The sequence below is a fragment of the Furipterus horrens genome, unplaced genomic scaffold (genome assembly GCF_987537825.1).
Source record: "Furipterus horrens unplaced genomic scaffold, mFurHor1.1.pri manual_scaffold_4, whole genome shotgun sequence".
Lineage (NCBI taxonomy): Eukaryota > Metazoa > Chordata > Mammalia > Chiroptera > Furipteridae > Furipterus > Furipterus horrens.
Window position 1 is genome coordinate 30,297,044 of NW_028327174.1, and position 21,409 is coordinate 30,318,452.

General features: G+C 34.7%; 1 protein-coding gene across 1 annotated transcript in view; it reads left to right on the top strand.

Annotated features, from left to right (window-relative positions):
* Window positions 1–21,409, top strand: part of PIK3C2G (phosphatidylinositol-4-phosphate 3-kinase catalytic subunit type 2 gamma) — a 283,426-nt gene that overhangs the window by 206,135 nt on the left and 55,882 nt on the right. Inside the window, exons 27-30 of the mRNA XM_090275472.1 lie at window positions 4,649–4,758; window positions 15,365–15,554; window positions 16,045–16,166; window positions 20,007–20,115. Of these exons, the coding sequence (XP_090131598.1) occupies window positions 4,649–4,758; window positions 15,365–15,554; window positions 16,045–16,166; window positions 20,007–20,115 (531 nt within the window). The remainder of the gene's footprint in view (window positions 1–4,648; window positions 4,759–15,364; window positions 15,555–16,044; window positions 16,167–20,006; window positions 20,116–21,409) is intronic.

A 21,409-nucleotide genomic window follows, 5' to 3' on the forward strand; every position in this document is an offset into this window, starting at 1 on the left:
TTTTTGAAGGAAATGTTTGACAGAGTCCTAAGCAAGCAGGTGTGAGTTCAGGGTATCCATAAAAACTAGGAAGCAATTCATATCTAGAGAAGAGGACTTTTCTTAGCAAATGGACAATCACAGTGTGACAAATGGGGAAATGCCCTCAATAAGTATACAGATATTTCTAGAACTCTAAGTACAGAACTGATCAGGTAAAGCCCAATCTAGATTATTGTTGCTTTTGAGAATATATCTCCCTATGGTTGATTTTAAGTTTAGTAGTCAAACGCTGGACTTGCAACTTATAGGTTTTCAATTCCTAATAGGGTCAGGTATTTTTTATTCATTCATTTATGCATTTATTATTTCAAAGACATGTTTTAAGTTCTATTATTTATGAAGCACCATGCTAGGCAATATAGACAATTCAACATTGAATAAAAACCTAGTTCTTATTCTCAAAGAATTTAAAATCTAATCTGAAAAACATATACATGAACAAAATATAGTAAAATTTAGGCAGTGATAAGTATTGTGAAAGAGATGGGACAAGATGTGATTGTAGAATAAAGAAGGCAGTAATTATATCTATCAAGAGGATTCATGGAACAGTCTGGTACTGGCATAAGAACAGACATATAGATCAGTGGAACAGAATAGAGAGTCCAGAAATAAACCCAGGCCTCTATGGTCAACTAATATTTGATAAAGGAGGAAGGAACATAAAATGGAGTGAAAAGAGCCTCTTTAACAAATGGTGCTGGGAGAACTGGATAGGGACCTGCAAAAAAATGAAACTAGACCACCAACTTACACCACACACGAGAATAAACTCAAGATGGATCAAAGACTTAAATGTAAGCCGTGACACCATAAAAGTCCTAGAGGAAAACACAGGCAAGAAAATATCAGATATCTCACGTAACAATTTCTTCACGGATACATCTCCTAAAGCAAGAGAAATAAAGGAAAAAATAAATAAATGGGATTACATCAAACTAAAGAGTTTCTGCTCAGCAAAAGAAAATATCAGCACGATGAAAAGGAAACCAACCATATGGGAAAATGTATTTGCCAATGACATCACAGACAAGGGACTGATTTCCAAAATATATAAAGAGCTTATACAACTCAACATCAAGAAAACAAACAACCCAATTAAAAAATGGGCAAAGGACCTGAACAAACACTTCTCCAAAGAGGACATACAGAAGGTCCATAGACACATGAAAAAATGCTCAACATCATTAGCCATCAGGGAGATGAAAATAAAAACCACAATGAGATACTATTTTACACCAGTCAGAATGGCCATCATCAACAAATCAACAAACAACAAGTGCTGGTGAGGATGTGAAGAAACGGGAACCCTACTGCACTGTTGCTGGGAATGCAGACTGGTGCAGCCACTATGGAGAACAGTATGGAATTACCTCAAAAAACTAAAAATGGAACTGCCTTTTGAACCAGCGACTCCACTACTAGGATTATACCCGAAGAATCTTGAAACACCAATTCTAAAGAACTTATGCACCCCTATGTTCATTGCAGCACTGTTTACAATAGCTAAGTGCTGGAAACAACCTAAGTGCCCATCTGTAGATGAGTGGATCAAAAAACTGTGGTACATTTACACAATGGAATACTATGCAGCAGAAAGAAAGAAGGAACTTTTGCCATTTGCAGCAACATGGATGGAATTAGAGAGAATTATGCTTAATGAAATAAGCCGGGCAAAGAAAGAAAAATACCATATGATATCACCTAATACAGGAAACTAAAGAACAACACAAACAAAGGAACTAAATAGAACAAAGAGCAGAATAGCAGTCAATAGGGGGGAGGGGAGAGGGAGAGAAGGGGGATAAATAAGGGAAGGGTTTAGTCAAAGAACCCGTATAAATGACTCATGGACATGGACAACGGGGAGGGATATGATTGCGGGAGAGGGGGTGGGTTGGGTGGGGGAGAGAAATTGGGGGAAAGGGGGACAACTGTAATTGAAAAACCAAAAATAAAAAAAATAAAAAATAAAAAAAGAGGACTTATGGTGCTTTAAGGAGGGTTTGGAGAACTAGAAAAAAGCTATTCAAGTTATCTAAGCAAACGAAGGTGTGGGGCTGAACTAGGGCAACAACTGCAATGGAAAGGGGAATGGATACAGGAGACTATTGAGGCAGCTTTTATAGAATTAAGTGATTGACCCTGGCAATTGGAAAGAAGAAGGAACACAAGTAAATGTGAATTTCTTGTTAGCTGGACAGTGGAAGAAGTGAAAACAGAGATAAAACAGGAAAGAGGAGGAAGTTTACAGGACAATTTGGTCAATTTAGATATCCTGAATTTGAGGTGCTAGATCATCCATGAAGAGAGGCTGCTGACAACTTTGCGGGACCACCTGGTCTGTTTCCGCGGCTGCAGTTGCTCTCCACTGGCTACTGACACACAGCTCTACGGTTTGGGCCTGCCCAGCCCTTCCGGTACACCTTATCAAGGCCCCAGTTTTCTCATTCTACTTATATTTAAAGTCTGATAGCTTATCTTCATTCCTAAATAGTCTCCTAATCAAGTCTCTTATTTGGCCTCACTTAAATCTATTTTTTTTTAAATAACAACAGTGAGCCCAGACCAAGTGGTTCAGTTGGTTGGAGCATTGCCGCATACACCATAAGGTTGCAGGTTGGTTGCAGGTTCAATCCCTGGTTGAGGCATGTGTGGGAGGCAACTGATGGATGTTTCTCACATCACTGTGCCTCCCTCTCCCTCCCTCCCTCATTTGCTCCCATCCTCCCTTCCTCTTTCTCTAAGGTCAATGAACATACAGCATTCCCTCACTTATATGGGTATTACATTCCAGACACCCCCGCGAAATAGGTGCCTTACATCTGTTCTACACTCTTACACCTACGTAACTTTAACAACACACATATACAGTACTACAAAATCCCGCGATACAGTGAAAAATCCACAATAAATAATTAAATATAATATTTTTTAAAATCTCGCGGTACAGTGAGGCCATGATAAGTGAACCGCGATATAGTGAGGGACTACTGTAACCTCGAATGAGGATTTAAAAAATAAAATAAAATAACAACAATGATCTCTCCAAAGTAAAATTCAATTATTTTATTGCCCATTTAGAGACACTAAAAGAACTATGTCTTCCCTTTAGAATAAAAATTTTTATATTGCTACAACATCCTACCTTCCTTGCCTTTTCCACCCAATCTCTTGTCGCTTACTCACAGGAGACCCTGGATTTCTTTCCATGAAAAAATGGAAGATGTCTTGTTCTCCTCTGTTCATCTCTATGTGCTGTTTCCCTCAAACTGCATAGGGCAGGAGGAAAGAAAAACATTTTCAAATTCTTTTCTTTTTTTCTCACTTGAACTTCATCAAGTCAATCACAACTTCACCCATCTGCCATAACCATATTCTCAATACATCCTTTATTTTTAGGATCAATAACATTGTTCTTAACTTTCCACAACTTTAAAAGTACCATGATTCAAGAACAGAAAATAATTTATAATTTTAGTCATAGAGGTACTGATGACATCATTCCTCTTCTTTTTTTTTTTTTTTTGCAAAGTTCACATTTCAGAAAGATCTTTTTTTTTTTTTTGCCTGTAACTGCAGAGATTATTCCTTCAGTCTACACTATAATATAAACAAAGTACTTTTCTGAAGGTTGGCAGAAAGATGGCTGAGCCTTTGTACAATTATACCTTTAATTATTTCATTGCTGTAATAACCTTTAATAAATACAATCACCACTTAACTAGAGAAAATTATGTTCTGACAGTATGAGTCATAGAGTCATGGAAGAGCATAAAATAAGGACCAGAGGGATGAGTTTTATACTCTGTGTGCTCACACACCATTTGGCCTGGACACTTCAATTACAGTTTGGGGAAAATTAAGTTTTCCTTCCTTAAAATGGGCATTATGATATATTTTTTGTAACAATATATAAAATATAAAGCTCTTTTTTATTTATTAGCTATTTGATTCTCCCAGCATATGTTGTATATATTTACATTTACTTTAAAAATGAGAATAAAAAATATAATTAAAAAATAAAATAAAAATGAGAAGAAGGGAGTATAAATGGTGATAGAAAGAGACAGATTGCATATCTGAAACCTATATAATTTTATTAACCAATGTCACCCTAATAAATTTAATTTTAATAAATAAATTAATAGGGAAAATGGAAGTTCAGAGAAGTTAAGACTTTTGCAAGATCATTCAGATTTTAAATGGTGGGTCCACATATTCTGACATTAACTATCTTACTATTTCTACTTTCCCATGCTGGATTTGCCTCTTCTACAAGAAGACAAGATAGGGATAAATAATATTCTCATGCTTATTTAAATAGTTTATGATAAAGTTAAATTTTTAATCTCCAAGCACTTTGACAATCTTTTTGATTTTTAATTCTATTATTATTCTTGTTGCCTCTGCTGATAAATATGGCAAGTTACAAAACATGAACTTATATTTTTTCATGTGTACAACTGAAAGGCATTGCTATGTAAATTTGTTTCTGTGTATTTGTAGAATTAACCAGCTAAGCTTAACCAAACTTAACCAACTAAGGTTTTATTTACATTTATTCTGAGGTTTTTTGTTTTGTCTGTGTGTTTGTTTTGCCAAGATGCTACACGCCGGGCTGCCAGAGCTAAGTGGAATCCAAGACCTGAAATATGTGTACAATAATCTCCGTCCGCAAGACACAGACCTAGAAGCAACGAGTCATTTTACCAGGTAAGATTAGCTGTGAATGTGTAAGTGTGCATTTATGTATGTGTGCACACATTTCACATTCGAGATCATTTTGGTGAGGATGGTGATTGGAATGAAGCTATCATTTCTAAAACCAGCTTGTGTCTTCTTTCCCAAGGGGTAGAAAAGAACAACATGAATGTCTATCACAAGGCCTTAGTCAGTGTTTCTGTAGCACACTATTGCTAACCAGACTCTTTATCTAACACATTGCTCAATAAGAGGTCACTGAAAAGAGCAAGGGCTGACAAAAATAAATTGGTTGTTCTACTTGAACTATGTCCAGGAAAACCATTTGGAAAAAGAGATTTATGATGAGATATAAACTCACTACTTTTATCTCTAAGACAATACAGTGATGTGTCATTGCTTGGACAGAGCAATTATAGTGCTACAATTTACAAATAGCCCCTCCTATCATTAAAAAGAGAAAAAAACTATACTTTGGATGAAAAAAGCTCTTTCAGGTCCTGACCAAAGAAAAAATGTTAATGTGCTTTGTCGACCTGCATCCCTTCCCTCCACATCCCCCAGTTTCACCTGACCCACTCAGAGCTGTAAAGAGCAGAATCTTAGATATGAGTGAGCTAATATGTCACTTTCTGCATACCTTTTGCCTGGCTGATTTTCTCACTTTCAGGTGTTATATAGTATGTTTTTTTAATTAAACCTCTTTTGAGAAACTCATGGTAAAGAACATGTTCTCTATTGCACACTTAAAAAGCATCTAGTCATCTAAACTTGGGCAGGTCATTTCTCTGTTCAATTATTATCTTTGACTTGTCATTTCTTACCTCTAACTTTTGACTACTTTATAATTTAATTGTCTTTATGAATGTTTATCAATCACAACTTTGTTATTGCCAAATGAATCCTCTCCAGATAAGTCACTTTTTCGACATACATTCAGCCCTGCTTTGTGTATTCAACTTGCGTTTATAACCTCATCAGAAATGCTCCCAAACAATCAAAAATTAATGGAATAGAGGGGGGAGTCTGATCTAACTTTCATCCTATTCAGTCCTTGAGAGTCTGGATGCCTCCTACCTTATCCACAAAGCCTTCTCAAATTATTCTAGTACCGACTAGTCTTTCCCTTTTTAATTCTACAAAACATGTTCTTTTCATGCTATGCTTAGTTTATTACTGAATTACTTACTATCTAGTATATCACCTTTATTAATATACTTGTCGGTTACATCAAATTTTCTCAAGTAAAGCAGGAGATATACAGTAGTCCCTCTCTATATCGTGGTTCATTTATCGTGGCCTCACTGTATCGAGGGATTTTTTTAAATATTATTTTTAATTATTTATTGAAGATTTTTTGCTATATCACAGGATTTTGCAGTACTGTATATGTATGTTGTTAAAGTTACGTAGGCTTAACAGTGTAGAATAAATGTAAGGTTCCTACTTCGCAGGGGAGGTCTGGAACATAATACCCACGATAAGTGAGGGAATATTGTAGTCCCACTACCAGAAACATCTGAATGTAAAACCCTATTTCTCTTAAAATATATTGAAAAGATTAAGAGAAAATACAATTTAAACATCAAAGGTTCAGTACATAGAAGGCATATAAAATGGCTGATATTTAATACAGTGCTTCTTGTGCATCAGGCCCTGTTCTAAGTGCTTTTTATATATTAACTTATTTAATCATCACAACAAGTCTGTGTAGTGATATCATTTTTATCGCATTTTTAGATTAGAAAACTGAGACCCCAGAGAACTTAAGTGATTCGCCAAAGAATACAGCTTACAAGATAAAGCCACAATTTGAGTCCAGGGGACCGTGCCTCAGAGAGTGGGCTCTTGCAGGCTCTAGGAGATGTGCTGCTTCATAATTCAGACCATAGTTTCCTTGAAGTTCCTTAGAGCCCATGTTGGCTGCAGTTTAACCAGAGTAGATCCCGTTCCCTTCCTTGGGCGCTAATCCTGACGTCCTGATTATCCCAGGCCTTGGTGGAAGACAAAAGTCCCTTCCTGAGACTACTATCTCTGTGCACCATCATGTGTGCCCTGGGGTGTTTGATTCAGGATCAGTGTAATTGGTGTCAAGGAATCCCCATGGGACAACTTGACTAGTGACACCAAGGCAGTCACCTTCCTTCCTTTTTCTGCTTTGGCCCGTTACCAGATGCCTTGAAACTCTCTATAATGTTTCCCCTTTTTTTCCTCAGAGAAATCTCCCTTGAGACTCACTCTCCCTTTGACTTCTGAGAGCCTATCTCAGTAGCATATTTTATCTTAAAGTCTCAACTGCATGCCTTTGGTTTTAGATATGATTTAATTTGTTTTGAGTGTGTCTTTTCAACTCTTCTCTAAGTTCCCTGGTCGGCATGTGTAGATCAAGTATTGAGAATCTTTTTTATAACACATCCCAGTACTGTGAAGAACTTGCTCTTGAGATTCAAGAAAGTTCAAGGGATTGGGACCATGATTTTTCACCCTTAAAAAAAAAGTTACTTAAAATCTCTCCATTATTTAGATATTTTAAAAATTAAACAAATTATATAATATTTCTTTTTTAATACTTAAAGTAAAAAGATACTTAAACAGTGGATAGAGTAAACTTACAAAAATATCTTGGTTAATTAAAAACAATTATGGGAGTTTAAATGACAAGATTTAAATAAATGTTAAAAATTATGTATACTTTTTTAGTTTTCTGTGTAAATAATATTATCTTAAGCTGCATTCTCTGACATGACATGGATTTCTAAACTTAAGGAGAAACTTGAAGTGTAAACATCAGTGCATATAACTTACAAAAAAATAAACCAAGTTCTGTAATGGATCCAGCACCGGTCTTGGTGCTTCAAGGAGTATCATTAAATCTATGTACTTATGAGGGCCCCTGTATATTTAAACTCCTTGTCTTCTTTGTTCTGATAGGCTAAAAGTCTTTTATATCACTGTTTATTCTGATATCACTACTAAGATACAGATAAAAATAAGATAAGAAACTCCCCCACCCCCCTTACAACTAAGCTCACAGATCTGGGTCTTGAATGAGGACTAAGCCATCTGAGACACAGCCTGGGTGGCTACCTGAAATGCCTTAATCTTGACTGCAGTATTCACATTAAGAGGCTGCCATTCTTGACCCAGTTTGAGGCTTGAAAGAAAGAAATGGATCTTTCTGCCTCTTCAAGGGAATACTCTGCTTATAAATAATATAGGATCCTACCTCACTCCTGGATATTCACATTCTGAGTTAAGAGTTCATTATAAGAGTTTCAAAGGATACTGTTCTCCGTGTGGCATCAACTGTATTCCAATTAATGACATTTAGAAAAAAATTAATATAAAATTGTTTTGCTGGCCACAAAGGTTTTTCACATAATTGCTCACTGTTCTCTCTGCTTCCCTTAATTTTTTCTACTCCCCTTTCAGCTGAGTGCTGTTGAATAGAACTAAGAAAGTATCATGACTCAGTCCTGGCAAATTAATACTCTCATGTAATATCTCTGCTGGGCCCACTGCTAGGCAACAAAGGCAACTATCCATTAAAATGCTGTCCAAATGGGTTATTTCAGAATTTTCAATCACTTTCAAACCTTGGGTTAGCTGTCCTTAGAAACAGATAACCTGTTTCACAGCCCAGGCAGGATCATTAAGCATAAGCTTCTCTGCTTAACCCCCTTCCCACATACATATTATGCTTTTCACTTCATCCATCTCCTCCTCCAAAAATGTGAGAGGAAATTTTTCATGTTTTCCCAGTATTCCATTTGGTCTGCTACACCGATTTTTTTGGTTTACTAAGTATAATAACTATTGTTCCTCAGCTGAAATAGAAAGTTATTTGAAGCAAAACAAAACTCCAATCCTCAAAAAACAAATAGCTTGCATTGGTGAGGTGTTTTGGTAGCAAGAAACAGAGATTCTATCTGGTATCCTTGGGAAAAGGAATATACAGAGACTCAAACTGTAACCTAACAAACCCCAGAACCCAATAGGATCTGGCTAGTTTCTAATGCAGACCAAGATCTACTCTGCTTATTTCTCTACCATATTCTACTTCTCTTTGTCCATTGGCCAGTATTCTCTAGAATAAATTCCAGAGAAAGACAGTCTCATTGACTTAACTACTTGCCTTTGTTCCCATTGGGCAGGGTCCTTCATAAAAAGCTATCATAGATTCTCCATCCTAGCTATACTTCTATCATGGGCCATCCCTTCCCCCAAAAACCTAGATTGTCTTCTCTGAACTTTGAGCTTTAGAGAGAATAGTCTTAGTTATAAGGGGCCATTGGGCTGAGCAGGCACAGTGACTGTCGCAACAGATACAACTGTGAAGCCATTGGAAATGTCAGTGACAGCCAGAGAGAGTGTTCCCAGGCTCTACATCACAAACAAAGGAGCCAGAGACCCTGAGCCACCCAGGGTACACAGACACAATGCCAGAAATTCCCAGTGTTCCCTCAGTCCTCCTTATTTACTTCTCATGTTTACAGAGTGAGATAAGACTCTTTATGCTCAAATGTCTCAAAACATAGTTCAATGCCTTTCTATCTGGTTTCTATACAAGACTGAGAGAGTATGAGACTGGGATTGAGAGCCCTAGGTCCTTTTATCTTTAACTTTTCTTGATGCTTTTTTAGTATTCTGTAAATTATTATCTCAAGGATTATTGTATTTCCACAAATAAAAGCCAAAGTTTTCCTCTGCCTTAAATTAACCATTGATACCTGCAGAAATAAATGCCTACTGAAACGAACAAGCAAACAAACCAGAACTTGGAGGAATTACCAATCATGGTGTCCAACTTTCCTAAATCAGAAAAGCAGCTGCAAAGGAAAATGTAAAGTGAAATTTCTCCTTCCATTTTGAAAGTCTTCATTTTTAAAATGTATATATAAGAACTGATCTGAACTAAATTGACTTTATAAAGTAAATTTTTTAACTGCAAGTATAACAGCTTTTACAATACTGTACTTCCTAAATTTGGTGGCCCAGTCACACTCATTGCGATGTTTGAAAGCTTGCTTGCTGCTCTAAGTTTCTGCAATAGGAGAATATTTTTGAACTATGTCAGTTTACACTGAGGATTTGCTCAGTTTACCTAAATATCAAGTCAGGATACACCTCAGCTGGAAAAAAAAAAGATATTTTAAACTCTTTGGGAGACTATCAGTCTAAAGTTTAAAGGCATTTGAAAAGTTGAATACACCCACCAAGAGAACCAGAAATCATCTGTTTAGAAAGATGAATGGTCCAGATGGTACTTGCACAACAGCTGTTATCTCCTAACAACTATGGGCATCAGTCAGTCCTCGCTGGGATGCCTGACCCTGTGCTTCTCATAAAATTTTTGTGTTCCAGGAATTTCACAAACAACAAGACTGAAATAATTCACTATTCTTAAATATATTTTCATATTTTAAAGGTTTTATTAACTTAATTATAGCATCATTTATCACCATTTGTTCTATTATTGCATGTTAAAATTTCTTCTCTTGCTTTGCATGCAATTTTATTTTAATATCATCAATAAAACAAGCAGGCTTTGGGAGGGAAGGGTACTAATGTGGAATATCATGTCACTGGCATATAACTGATACATAAGACCAGACAGTCGACCTTTCCGTAGTTCCTTTATTCCATTTGCTTTGATTTGGCCAATTTTTGTGAGGAGCCTCCATAAGAAATTGATAAGAATTACTTATTCATACTCAAGGCCATGGAGCCTGGAACTCTTGTTTGTAAGCAGAGTTAGGTACCTGTGCTGACATTTACATGAGACTCGCTGACCTGTAGATGAATTCCAAAGACTTGGAACTTCAACTCTGAAAATAGCAAAATTTGTTCTGTTTTTAAAGCCAACTTCTAAACTATGAAGCAGGAGAAAAGAAAAAAGAAAAAAAATAAACTCTAAAGTTGCCCCTTCTTAATCTTTATCAGATATCTCTTGCAGGATTTCAAGTGAATTCACCCCATTTCAGTTTTCACAGAACCATAATTTGTACATTTATTTTCCTTTGTAATCTTTATATACAGTTTGCTAACTTTGGGGCTCATACATAATTATTTCTTTACTTAACTGGTTGTAATATTTCTGAAATAATATTGGCATAGTATTATTCTATTTCCCATGGTTTCCATATGTTATTTCATTTGATCCTATCAACAATCCTGGAAGATGGTATGGTTTAGTCATCAATTATGTTTTACAGGTGAAACAATTGAGTCTTTTGAAGGCTAAATTAGTTTCTTGCTATCACAGGCAGAACTAATAAGTGAGTACAGACAGAACAAAATTGATTTCTTGTATAATGGATGCTCTTTTCTGGACCCTAGCTAACTCAGACAGGAAAAAAAGTATTCTGTATATATACTACTAATGTTCTGATCATCTCAGATAAATATAGATGCTCTTTAACTTCAGTGTCTTCAGGTTAGTTGAAAAAACACGGTAAGAAAATGTCTAAATGCTTATAGCTACATTTCTCAAGTTAGGGTCCCATGCCATCAAAGTACAAGGATTGACATGAGGTTATCCTGCTTTTAGTATCTCTTTCCTTTTAACTTTTTCCTTTTAAACTTCTTACTCTTTCATTAGAATATGATACTTAAATTTTTGTGTTCACATATGTGTACATGCACAATACATACATGTGCAACCAATATCATCAAGTTGCTTTTTTTCCCAATGTCAGACCATCTTGAATTTTTAAAAATAAAAGTGCACAGGGAGGAACTTTAAAAAAAAGAAGTATGTACTCAGAATGCATTTGAAATGATTATTCACTGAATTTATTTTGGAATAGTAATTTTTTGGTTCAAAAATTTGGGTTTGAAAACTTACTGATCCAGTATAATGTACCAGGAGAAGAAACTTTCTTCTATCTTCAAGGTGCTTTTTGCTAATACAATAATCAAATAAACATGAGAAAGATTAAAAAGAGAAAATAACCACATTTAACTGCATCCATGAGAGAATCAGAGACCCTGCATACAAGACAGGTTCAGAAACAGAAAGGCAAATTGAGGTGTATGTGGCATTCCGAACCAAGGATGAGGTAATGCACCTTGAGGGTTCAGAAGGTTACAGAAAAAGCACATGTTCAGCATTTATCTGTTTGCCTCACCATATAAATAGGTTAAAAAAGTCATTTCTTGTTTTAACTCTTATCATTGGTCAGGCTCCTAATTTAAATTATTGTAGTTAAGGGGAGAGCAGAAGTTTCTCTTGAGCCCACAGAGCCTTAGGTGCCTTCCACTCACAATAACCTGCATAATATTGGGGCACATCTTCAGGTGGCTTGTTCTAAACTCCTACAATAAATCTGTAATGAAATAGGAGTTACCTTGATAGAGTATTTTTAGGCTTACTTAAAATTTTTATTTATTTATTTTTTTAGAGAGGAGGGAAAGGAGGGAGAGAGACAGGGAGAGAAACATCGATGAGTGAGGGAAACATTGATCGGTTGCTTCTCGCATGTCCCCAACCTGGGACCTGGCCTGCGACCCAGGTGATGTTTGTCCTGATGGAATTGAACCAGTGACCCTACAGTTTGCAGGCTAGTGCTCAACCCTCTGAGCCACACCAGCCAGGGCTTATCTAATATTTTAGAGTTTATAAATTTAACATTAAACTATTGTTTTCTTCATTAAATAAAAGAAATAGTGATGAAGTTATATTAATTCATTGTTCCCTCTGAATGACTAACAGAGCTGGATACTCAATCAATAACTCCAATACAAAAAGAAAAAATAATAATGTTTTTATTACACATGACAAAATCACTGCAATGAAAACGAAGTTTGTGAATTAGATGAAGAAATCTGTTCATGTAGAGTGAATCACTTCTACTCATGTATGATAAAATTATACTGTCAATGGTAAAATAAGAATATTCTCGTGCAAATTCCTTCATAGAAAAAGTCTTTTGAGCAATATTTCCCTGATACTATTAAAGAAATTGACCAGTGAAACAAATATTCCATCAAACTGCAAAATGATGCAGAGAACTTCAGCAATAGAACCCTCCTCCTGTTGAAATGTCCATTCCAGGTTTCCTAAGAACTTTCATGCACTCACCATCCCACAGCTTGAAAAGCATTCTTTTCAGTGGTCATGCTGACTACTTCATGAAGCAGTGAAAAACTTTTGCCATTTTTGACACATATTAATAGAAATGTAAGTTCAAAAATATTAAAATATTTCATCTGAGAAAAAAATAAATCTGCCTAAATGCTGAACTTGACATGAAAGATCAGAGCTTCAGGATTCGATTCATTTTTCTGAGACTGATAAACTCGATTACCCATTTACACACACATAGCTAAGGAAACCTGTTAGTAGTAATTATTTCTAATGTTAAGCAATTTAAGATATTCATATCATACTAAAAGGTGAAATGTTATAAATCAGATAAACATGAGTTGGAATTTTTGGTTACTGCCTTCTAGATGATGTCACCTTTGCTGTGCATTCTACCTGTCTTGGTCTTTCTTATCTATTACTAAATTACACTGCTTTCCTCTGAGGATGAAAAGATTAACATAAGGCATTGTGCAGTGCTTGCCAAAAGATAGACACTCCCTCAGGGCAGAAACTTGATTTCTCTCCTTCACATCTGTGTCCCAGCACCGAGAACAGTGCCAAGCAGGCAGTTAGAAGCATTTATCAAGACTGCCTAGAGGTTTCCCCTAGGAAATGTAAGAACTGGATCTTTCCAGCTGCTGCTTTGGACCTGTATTGTAAGGATACTCCAAAGCATAATCCTGCTGATGCTGAAATTAAACAAAATAAACCAGAAAGCTCTTACCTGGGTTAAAAAAAAAAAAAAAAAATCCTCACAGAGGCCTGAAATTTACTGCTCTTAGGGCAGCAGTACCAAGGTGAGTCATATCTAGTAGCACTATTTGATTTGATCTATTAGTCTGCCACCTAAGAAATGGGAGAAGGACCTGGGGGAGTCTGTTCTAAAACTACATAGGTTTATTGTAAAAGTTTACCCATAATCTCCAGTCTTTTTTCACCTTAACTGTTGGGCAATATATGAGGGAGGCATGAACATAGTAGAGATTTTATGAGGGTGAGTACAATAGAACTTAAGATTTATGGTTCATAGGAAGTGAGTACATCCAAGAGCTTTCTACCATAACACATAAAATGTGTTCAGTAAATATTAGTTGAATGAATGAATGAATGAATGAATGATAGGGTCTCCATGTGTCATGATAAATAGTACACTTCTATTATTATTATTTGCATGTCTTTACCAATAAAGTAATAAAGGTTATGTACTGCACTATATATCCATAAATTCAAAGAACATCTTTAGAAATAATGAACACTGTGGAAATGAATAATGATCAGAGTCATAACTTTCTTAGCAAATGAAAAGCCTACCTGAAAAGAACAAGTGCTTGATTATAGTTAACATCCATTTCTCTTAGAAAATTTTAGTAAACACAGAACAGAAAGGAATTTAGATAGACATCATACTTTTAAAAGTGAAAAATTACAAACATTCCCATTAAAGTTATGAAAAAAAAGTATGTCTTCTATTTGATTGTAAAGCTCTATACTTTTTTTTGTTTTATTGTTATTTTCCATTTGAATAAGACAACAAATATGACAATTCAAGAGAACTGACAAAAAGATTTTTTTGAATAACAGTTCAGTAAAATAAGTGGTTATAAGGTAAACATTCAAGACTCAATAGAAAAAAAAAGAGGAAACATTATATGATCACCTCAATAGATGCAGAAAATTAGATGCAGAAAATGCAGTTAATGAAATTTAATTTATGAGAATTAGCTTCAGACTGTCAAAATGACTGAGTGATATCAATATAAGGACCAGTTGAGATTTAATGATAGTTAGATGAGATACTGCATAGTATGTATAATATAAATACTACTAGAGTAAAATAGAAAGTGGAATAGGAGGCACATATAAAAAGCAGAATGAGCATACTGTTTGTGTTGTAGTATTAACTAGGATAGAGAAGACAACAGTACAAATTAGATATTGGAGAAGAGGTGTAACAGAGGTAAAGAGCATTATATATAGAGATATTCGTTATACTGTTAGAATACAACTTTTTTTGCAAGATAGTTGGAAGAATGAGATAAATAGATACAAAAATAAAAGTTAAAAAATAAAATAATGGAAGTTAAAACACAATTTTTAAAAATGTTTAAATATACAGGAAGGGAAGGAATAAGAGAGAAAGTGCAGGGGTAGAGGCTGGGCTTCTTGAAATCTACAGTTCTTATAGATTTAACTTCTGGAATGATGTAAATAGTTAAAATAATTGTCAACTAAAATTAAATTTTAAAATGCCATCTCTAAAAATACAAAATAAGTCTAAAAGAAGTTACAGTACAATAACACAATTATAGTTTTATATTTCACCACAAAAGTTTGTTTTATATTTGCTAAAACTCAAGATGTGAACTTGAAGTTGATAAAAATAAGTTTTAATTGCTGGCTCCGAATAAACATCTTTGTTTCTTGACTTTTTTCTCCACATCTAACAAACACAAAAAAAAACAAATTTTAAGTGAAATGAGTCAACTCAAGGGACTGTAACTCATTATCTTTTCTTTTTCATTTCTCTAGGAAAATAAAGGAAAGCCTGGAGTGTTTCCCTGTGAAATTGAATAACTTGATTCACACACTTGCACAAATGACAGCCATAAGCCCTGCCAAATCTACTTCACAGATTTTTTCCCCAAAATCCTGTGTGCTGAGTACAACCAGGTCAATTCAAAGAGCAACAATTTTAAGGTTCAGCAAGAAAACTAGTGCTGTAAGTCCCAAGCCTGTCATCTTGACTTAAATATCATTTGAATTCATCTCAGACTCTGGTTCACTATGCTACACATCCTTCCTTAAGCCCTAATTTTTGTTTTTACTATGTAAATAAGAAATCAGTGGCAGTTTGAGCAGAAGTGCCAATAAGGAGGATGTTCCAAGGAGAAATCATAACAACCAGAGCTATTAGAAGAAACCATCAAAGGGAACATTTGCCAGTGGTAGAATGTAAATCAAACACTAATTAAAGTGTCCACGAGAAGAGCAGAAATTAGGCGGTCTATTCCCAGTACATAAGATTATGATATCATTATATACTGTGTTTATATGTAATTTTGCCATTACAAATTGCATCTCTTGACTTCCATGATGATTTTTTTGTGTGTGTGCAAAGATTCTTATTTTATTTGGTTACATGCCATAAGATTTTAGTAGGTATCACAGGTTGATATTGCTGTCTTTTGATTTTTGTCTGTTTTCTGCAGCTGTATCTAATCCAGGTGACACACAGTAACAACGAAACAAGCCTGATAGAAAAATCATTTGAACAGTTTTCAAAACTTCACAGTCAACTTCAGAAGCAGTTTGCATCACTGACTCTCCCAGAGTAAGGCACTGTCCTCCTCGGTGTTTCCCTTAGTGCTTGTCCTTGAACGTAAGAGAAAATTATGGTTATGAGATTTTCTACTTGTGAGCAACACAGCATTCTGACTCCAGAGCCATTGAACCTATCCCAGCAGAGCAGCTGTATTGCTCTCAAAGTAGAAAACCTTGTTGCATAAAACAGAACATGGTTTTCAATTTCCTGTTTGCTTCCAGCCATTGATTTTGTAGATAGAAAAATTGAGGACTGATTTTGTTTTTAATCAGTTATTTAAAAAATCATTTTACTTGCCTGTTTTTAAATTTAATTTTTTAAGGTTTTCTATAAAAATAAAATTGAAATTGGAAATTCAAAACTAAATTGAATAGATCTACTCTTAAAATAAGTAACTGCAATATATAGCTCTGATCTATTTATTTGCTGTTCCAGAAAAAGTTGAAATTGTATACAGTAAAATTTTATGTAGTAAATTTAATATAGTAAAATTTATTAAAATCAACTCACTTTTGTAATTAATTATTGCCTTTGATTTGCACTATCAAAATTTAATTTGTTATGTTCATTTTGAAGTAATCTTGAAAATTATTGCTTCTTTTCATGTTTTATTGGAAAAAGTATTAAATGTAAGCAAACTAAATGAAAATAACTTCTGTTCAAACAAACTTTCTAAAATTTATCAGGTAGAACTAGCCAAATTTAGGTCATAGATTTCAGTGTATAACAAAGATGTATCTTGACTTTAAAAATGTGAACTTCCAGAAGTTATGATATTGGCACCCTCGTAAACTAGGTATAGTTTTACCTATACTGGGATTTTTAAAGTAAATGGTCCTTTAACAGTGTGGATGTTCATACCTGACCTGACATACTTTGTACATATGGATTTTTACTAGGCTTTCAAGGTTCAATCAATTTCCAAAATATAAAGCTTACATTTCTAAGAGACATTGTGCAATATAGTAGTCCCTCTCTATATTGCGATTGAGTTACCGCAAACTCACTGTATTGCAGGATTTTTAAAAATATTATATTTAATTATTTATCGCGGATTTTTTGCTATATCACAGGATTTTGTGGTATTGTATACATATGTTGTTAAAGTTACGTAGGTTTAAGAGTGTAGGATAAATGTAAGGTTCCTACTTCACGGGGTGGGGGGGTGGTCTAGAATGTAATACCCACAATGGGTGAGGGAATACTATTGACAACTAAATAATTCACACTCATGAGAAACTATACTTGCAGTATTACTGACATTTTGAAATAAAGATGATTTAAATATCAGTAAGTCAACAAAATCAGAGACTGGAGGAAAAGAATGTGGTTGTGAAACTTTTAAAAGTAGCATCAGTTTTAAAAATCTGATAGAATGACTGAGAAAGAAGAGACGCTGGCCAAAAAGCAAACGAGATCGGCTGCACATACTGAACTCAGCATCAGTGGCTGCTGTCATACCCTACTAAGAAGTGACTTAGAAGTATAAGTTAATTTGTGTGAAAGAGCTGTCCTTTTCAGGTTCAAAACTTCTTTGATCTACACTTTTATCTCTCCAACACATATTTTTTATTGTTTTTCTATTACATTTGTCCCATTGCCCTCCCCTATCCTGCTCACCCCCCACCCCCACCCAGTAAATCCTCACCCCGTTGTCCATGTCCATGGGTCATTTATACTAGTTCCTTAACTATCACCTTCCCCTTCTTCCCCCGCATCTACCCCACTCTCCTCCCCTCTGGTCACTGTCAGTCTGTTCCTTGTTTACATGCCTCTGGGTCCGTTTTGCTCATTTGTTTGTTTTGCTCGTTAGGTTCCTGTATTAGGTGAAATCATACAGTATTTGTCTTTTGCCATCTGGCTTATTTCACTTAGCATATTACTCTCCACTTTTATCATGTATTAGTGTAACTTGTAAAATCTTAAAAGTGCTGATAATCTTTCTATATATGCCTCTTCTCCATTTTCACCTTTAGTTAAGATTTTGCTTTGCTCAACAACTGCTGCCTGGTAAAGGTACCTAAATTGATTTTAAAACTATTCAAGCAAGGTGTAGTGGAGAGAAACATTTAGTCCTATGTATCTGGAACAATATTTGTATGCTAACAGTCCCAGAGGAGCTAAGGCTTACAGCAATGCATATAAATTAAGGATGAGGGCAAGATTTCCACCCTCTGACTTTTAAATTTACTAAGAGAAGCCCTATGAGGATTAAGTAAACCTGATCTGGAAAGTATGATGAGAAAGTTAGAATTATGAAGAATGAAATTCAAATCACTCACAGCATGTAACCGTGGTCTTCACATCGGGCTATTTGTATCTCTGGATACCTTCCAAGAATACACAGGCTTGGAAATCTTCCTCAAAAGTGATGGTCTTTTTTAAAATTAACTTGCTTGAAAAGGGTTCATTTCCTTTCCCTCTTCAACTTCCAACAATCATCCAAAATCTTCTTTCAGTAAAAAAGTCTCTGAGTGTCAAATAAAGGGAAAACCACAATAGTGGTGTTAGTAGTGAAAGAAATCAATTAGTCAAATAACCAGGTATCAGATCTGTTTGCAAGTCAGATTTTTTCTAATCTTTGGTCTGAACAAAATTAAGGGAGGAAATTATGTCACTGTCAGATAAAAGATCATAAAAAGTCATTTTTAAGAACTGAATTCTATGTTGTATTTAGCACTTAACATAAAAGCATCTCAAATAATTGAATGATATTACTATAGCTGAATTTCTCATGTACTTTTTTATACACATGATTTTTTTAATACATATATCTATAAAGATATCAACAAAGGGATAGAATTGATCTTGAACTCCATTTTATTCTAGTAATAAGAAAAATTTGTCCACATATATACAAATTATTTAAAACCAGCCCAATGCGTCTATTTATCAAATGCATTTCTATGTTTTGATTAGTTATTTATGATACTAACTTTCATAACTAAATCAAGACAAACATGGTTAATATTTTAAGTTTTAGAACTGCAAGTGACCTTTAAAAGACAAAATAATGATTTAAATACACAAACGTGTTATTTTGGGATTTCCTGACATTTCCGACAAGAAGCAGTGGGTGAGACGCCAGCAGTTGTCACATATTTCTGTGTTTGTTGACAGTGCTTCATTCTCCCCCATTCTCCTTTCTCCAGGAAAGGGTCTTTATCAAAGAAACAGAATTAGGAAGGAGGCAGAGCGGATTGAGGTCAGAGGAAGCTGTTAGATAGTCCCTAAAATGATATATTTAATATGCAAAATGCATTGCCAAGTGCTAACCATTAACAGGTAATTCCATCCAATAATTGGTCTTAATCATATCTAACTCATGGAAATGAATCATCAGATAGTAGGGAAGAAATTCTGCAAGTCAGACTCCTGGGGAAAGTGTTACTTTGTTCCAAAAGACTCAGACCAGATGGAAGCATATGTCACTTGGTAAAAAGTTTAATTTAGTTAGTGTAGCATGTCTCTAGTGAACCCAGAAGAAACAATGCAATCTGATCTTTTTGGAAAATTATGAATCATGAATTTCAAAAAACATTTATTAAGCCCCTACATGTATTTAAGGAACAAACTGTGTGGTCTACCATAAATACAATAAGAAGGAACATACATATTAATTTAGGGTGATAAATTAAATTAAATGAGTATTAATATTAGTGACTGTTAAAATAGCACCAGTGACCACAACCATGTTAAAGAAACTCTTCAGTATTAATCATGTGTTGTATTTTTTTTAATATTTTTATTGGGCCCTCCATCAGATATAGCTATAGCTTTACAAACAATCCTAAAATGAAGAGGCCAATTTTCAAACTAATGAATGTACATTTTTTTCTTTTAAAACAGATTTCCTCATTGGTGGCACCTACCTTTTACAAATTCAGATCACAAAAGATTCAGAGATCTAAATTATTACATGGAGCAGATATTAACTGGATCATATGAGGTTGCAAATGTAAGCTACAATTTCCTTTTATACTTTTGCATAAAATATCAACTATTACTGGAAATATTTTATTATACTTTATGATAATATTCTGTTAGTTCTATAGTCATTTAAGAAACATACATATCTAATATGCAGAAAATCTCTGAGCAGGAAACTATGGAACAGCAAAAAAGATACAGCACTTTAGCTTCAAATAACTTGAAGTAATATGTGATCAGTGTGGCTAAGTGCCTTAGCATTTTAGAGAATTAAGAATTACTTCTGACTGGGATGATAAGGTTCCACGGAGAAGAGAGCATGTGAGTCAGATCTTTAAAAGAGGATAGTATTTTTAAAAGTTGGCCTAAGGAAGTGTTTCAAGTAGAAGCAAACAATATAGGAAAGGTCATGTGGTGGTGGTGGGGGGGGATTGTATTGATCCTATTGCTGCTGTGACAAATTACCACAAACTTGGTAGCTTAAAACAACATATATCTTCTTTCTGTTATTAAGATCACAGTCTGAAAATGGGTCTTATAAGACTAAATTCAAGGTGTTAGAGAACTGGTTCTTTCTGCAGATGCTAGAAAAAAAAAAAAAACATCCATTTCCTTGGCTTTTACACTCCAGAGACAGCCTCATTCCTTGACCTTGTGTCCTTTCCAGCGATGGCACATTCTGACCTCTGCTCCTGGCATCCCATCTCCTTAGACTCTAACTCTGATCCTCCTTACAGTAATCCAGGATAATCAAGATTGTTACTTTAATTTTAACTGCAAAGCACATTTTGCCATGGAAGATAACATATTTTCTAGAAGTCTTGTTTTTTCTTTCACACTTAAATCTACAATTTATCTGAAATGGACTTTAGAGCATGGTATGAAATAAGAATCATCTTTTTTTTCCCACATGGATTTAGAATTGCCCCTGTTTTGCACTGTCATGCTTGTAATAAGTCAAGTATTTATCCAAGTGTGTGTCTACCTCAGAGCTGTATATTCTACACCAATGATCTTTTTGTCTGTCCTTGTACAAACAATCTTAAGTACTGTAGCTTGATACCTAGCAGAGTAAGTCCTCATATTTTATCCCTATTTTTAAGAAGTTAGTATTTTGGTTATTCTTGAACTTTCACATTTCTGTGTAAATTTTAAAATTATCTTTTTAACTTCATGTAGAAACCAACTAGGGTTTTAGTTAAAATTTCACCTTAATATTTTTCAGTAGGTACAATTACAATGTACATATTTAAAACTTTAAAATTTTTTCTCAATAATAAGTTTATTGTTCTGTGCATGTGCCTTAAAAATACTTTCTTATA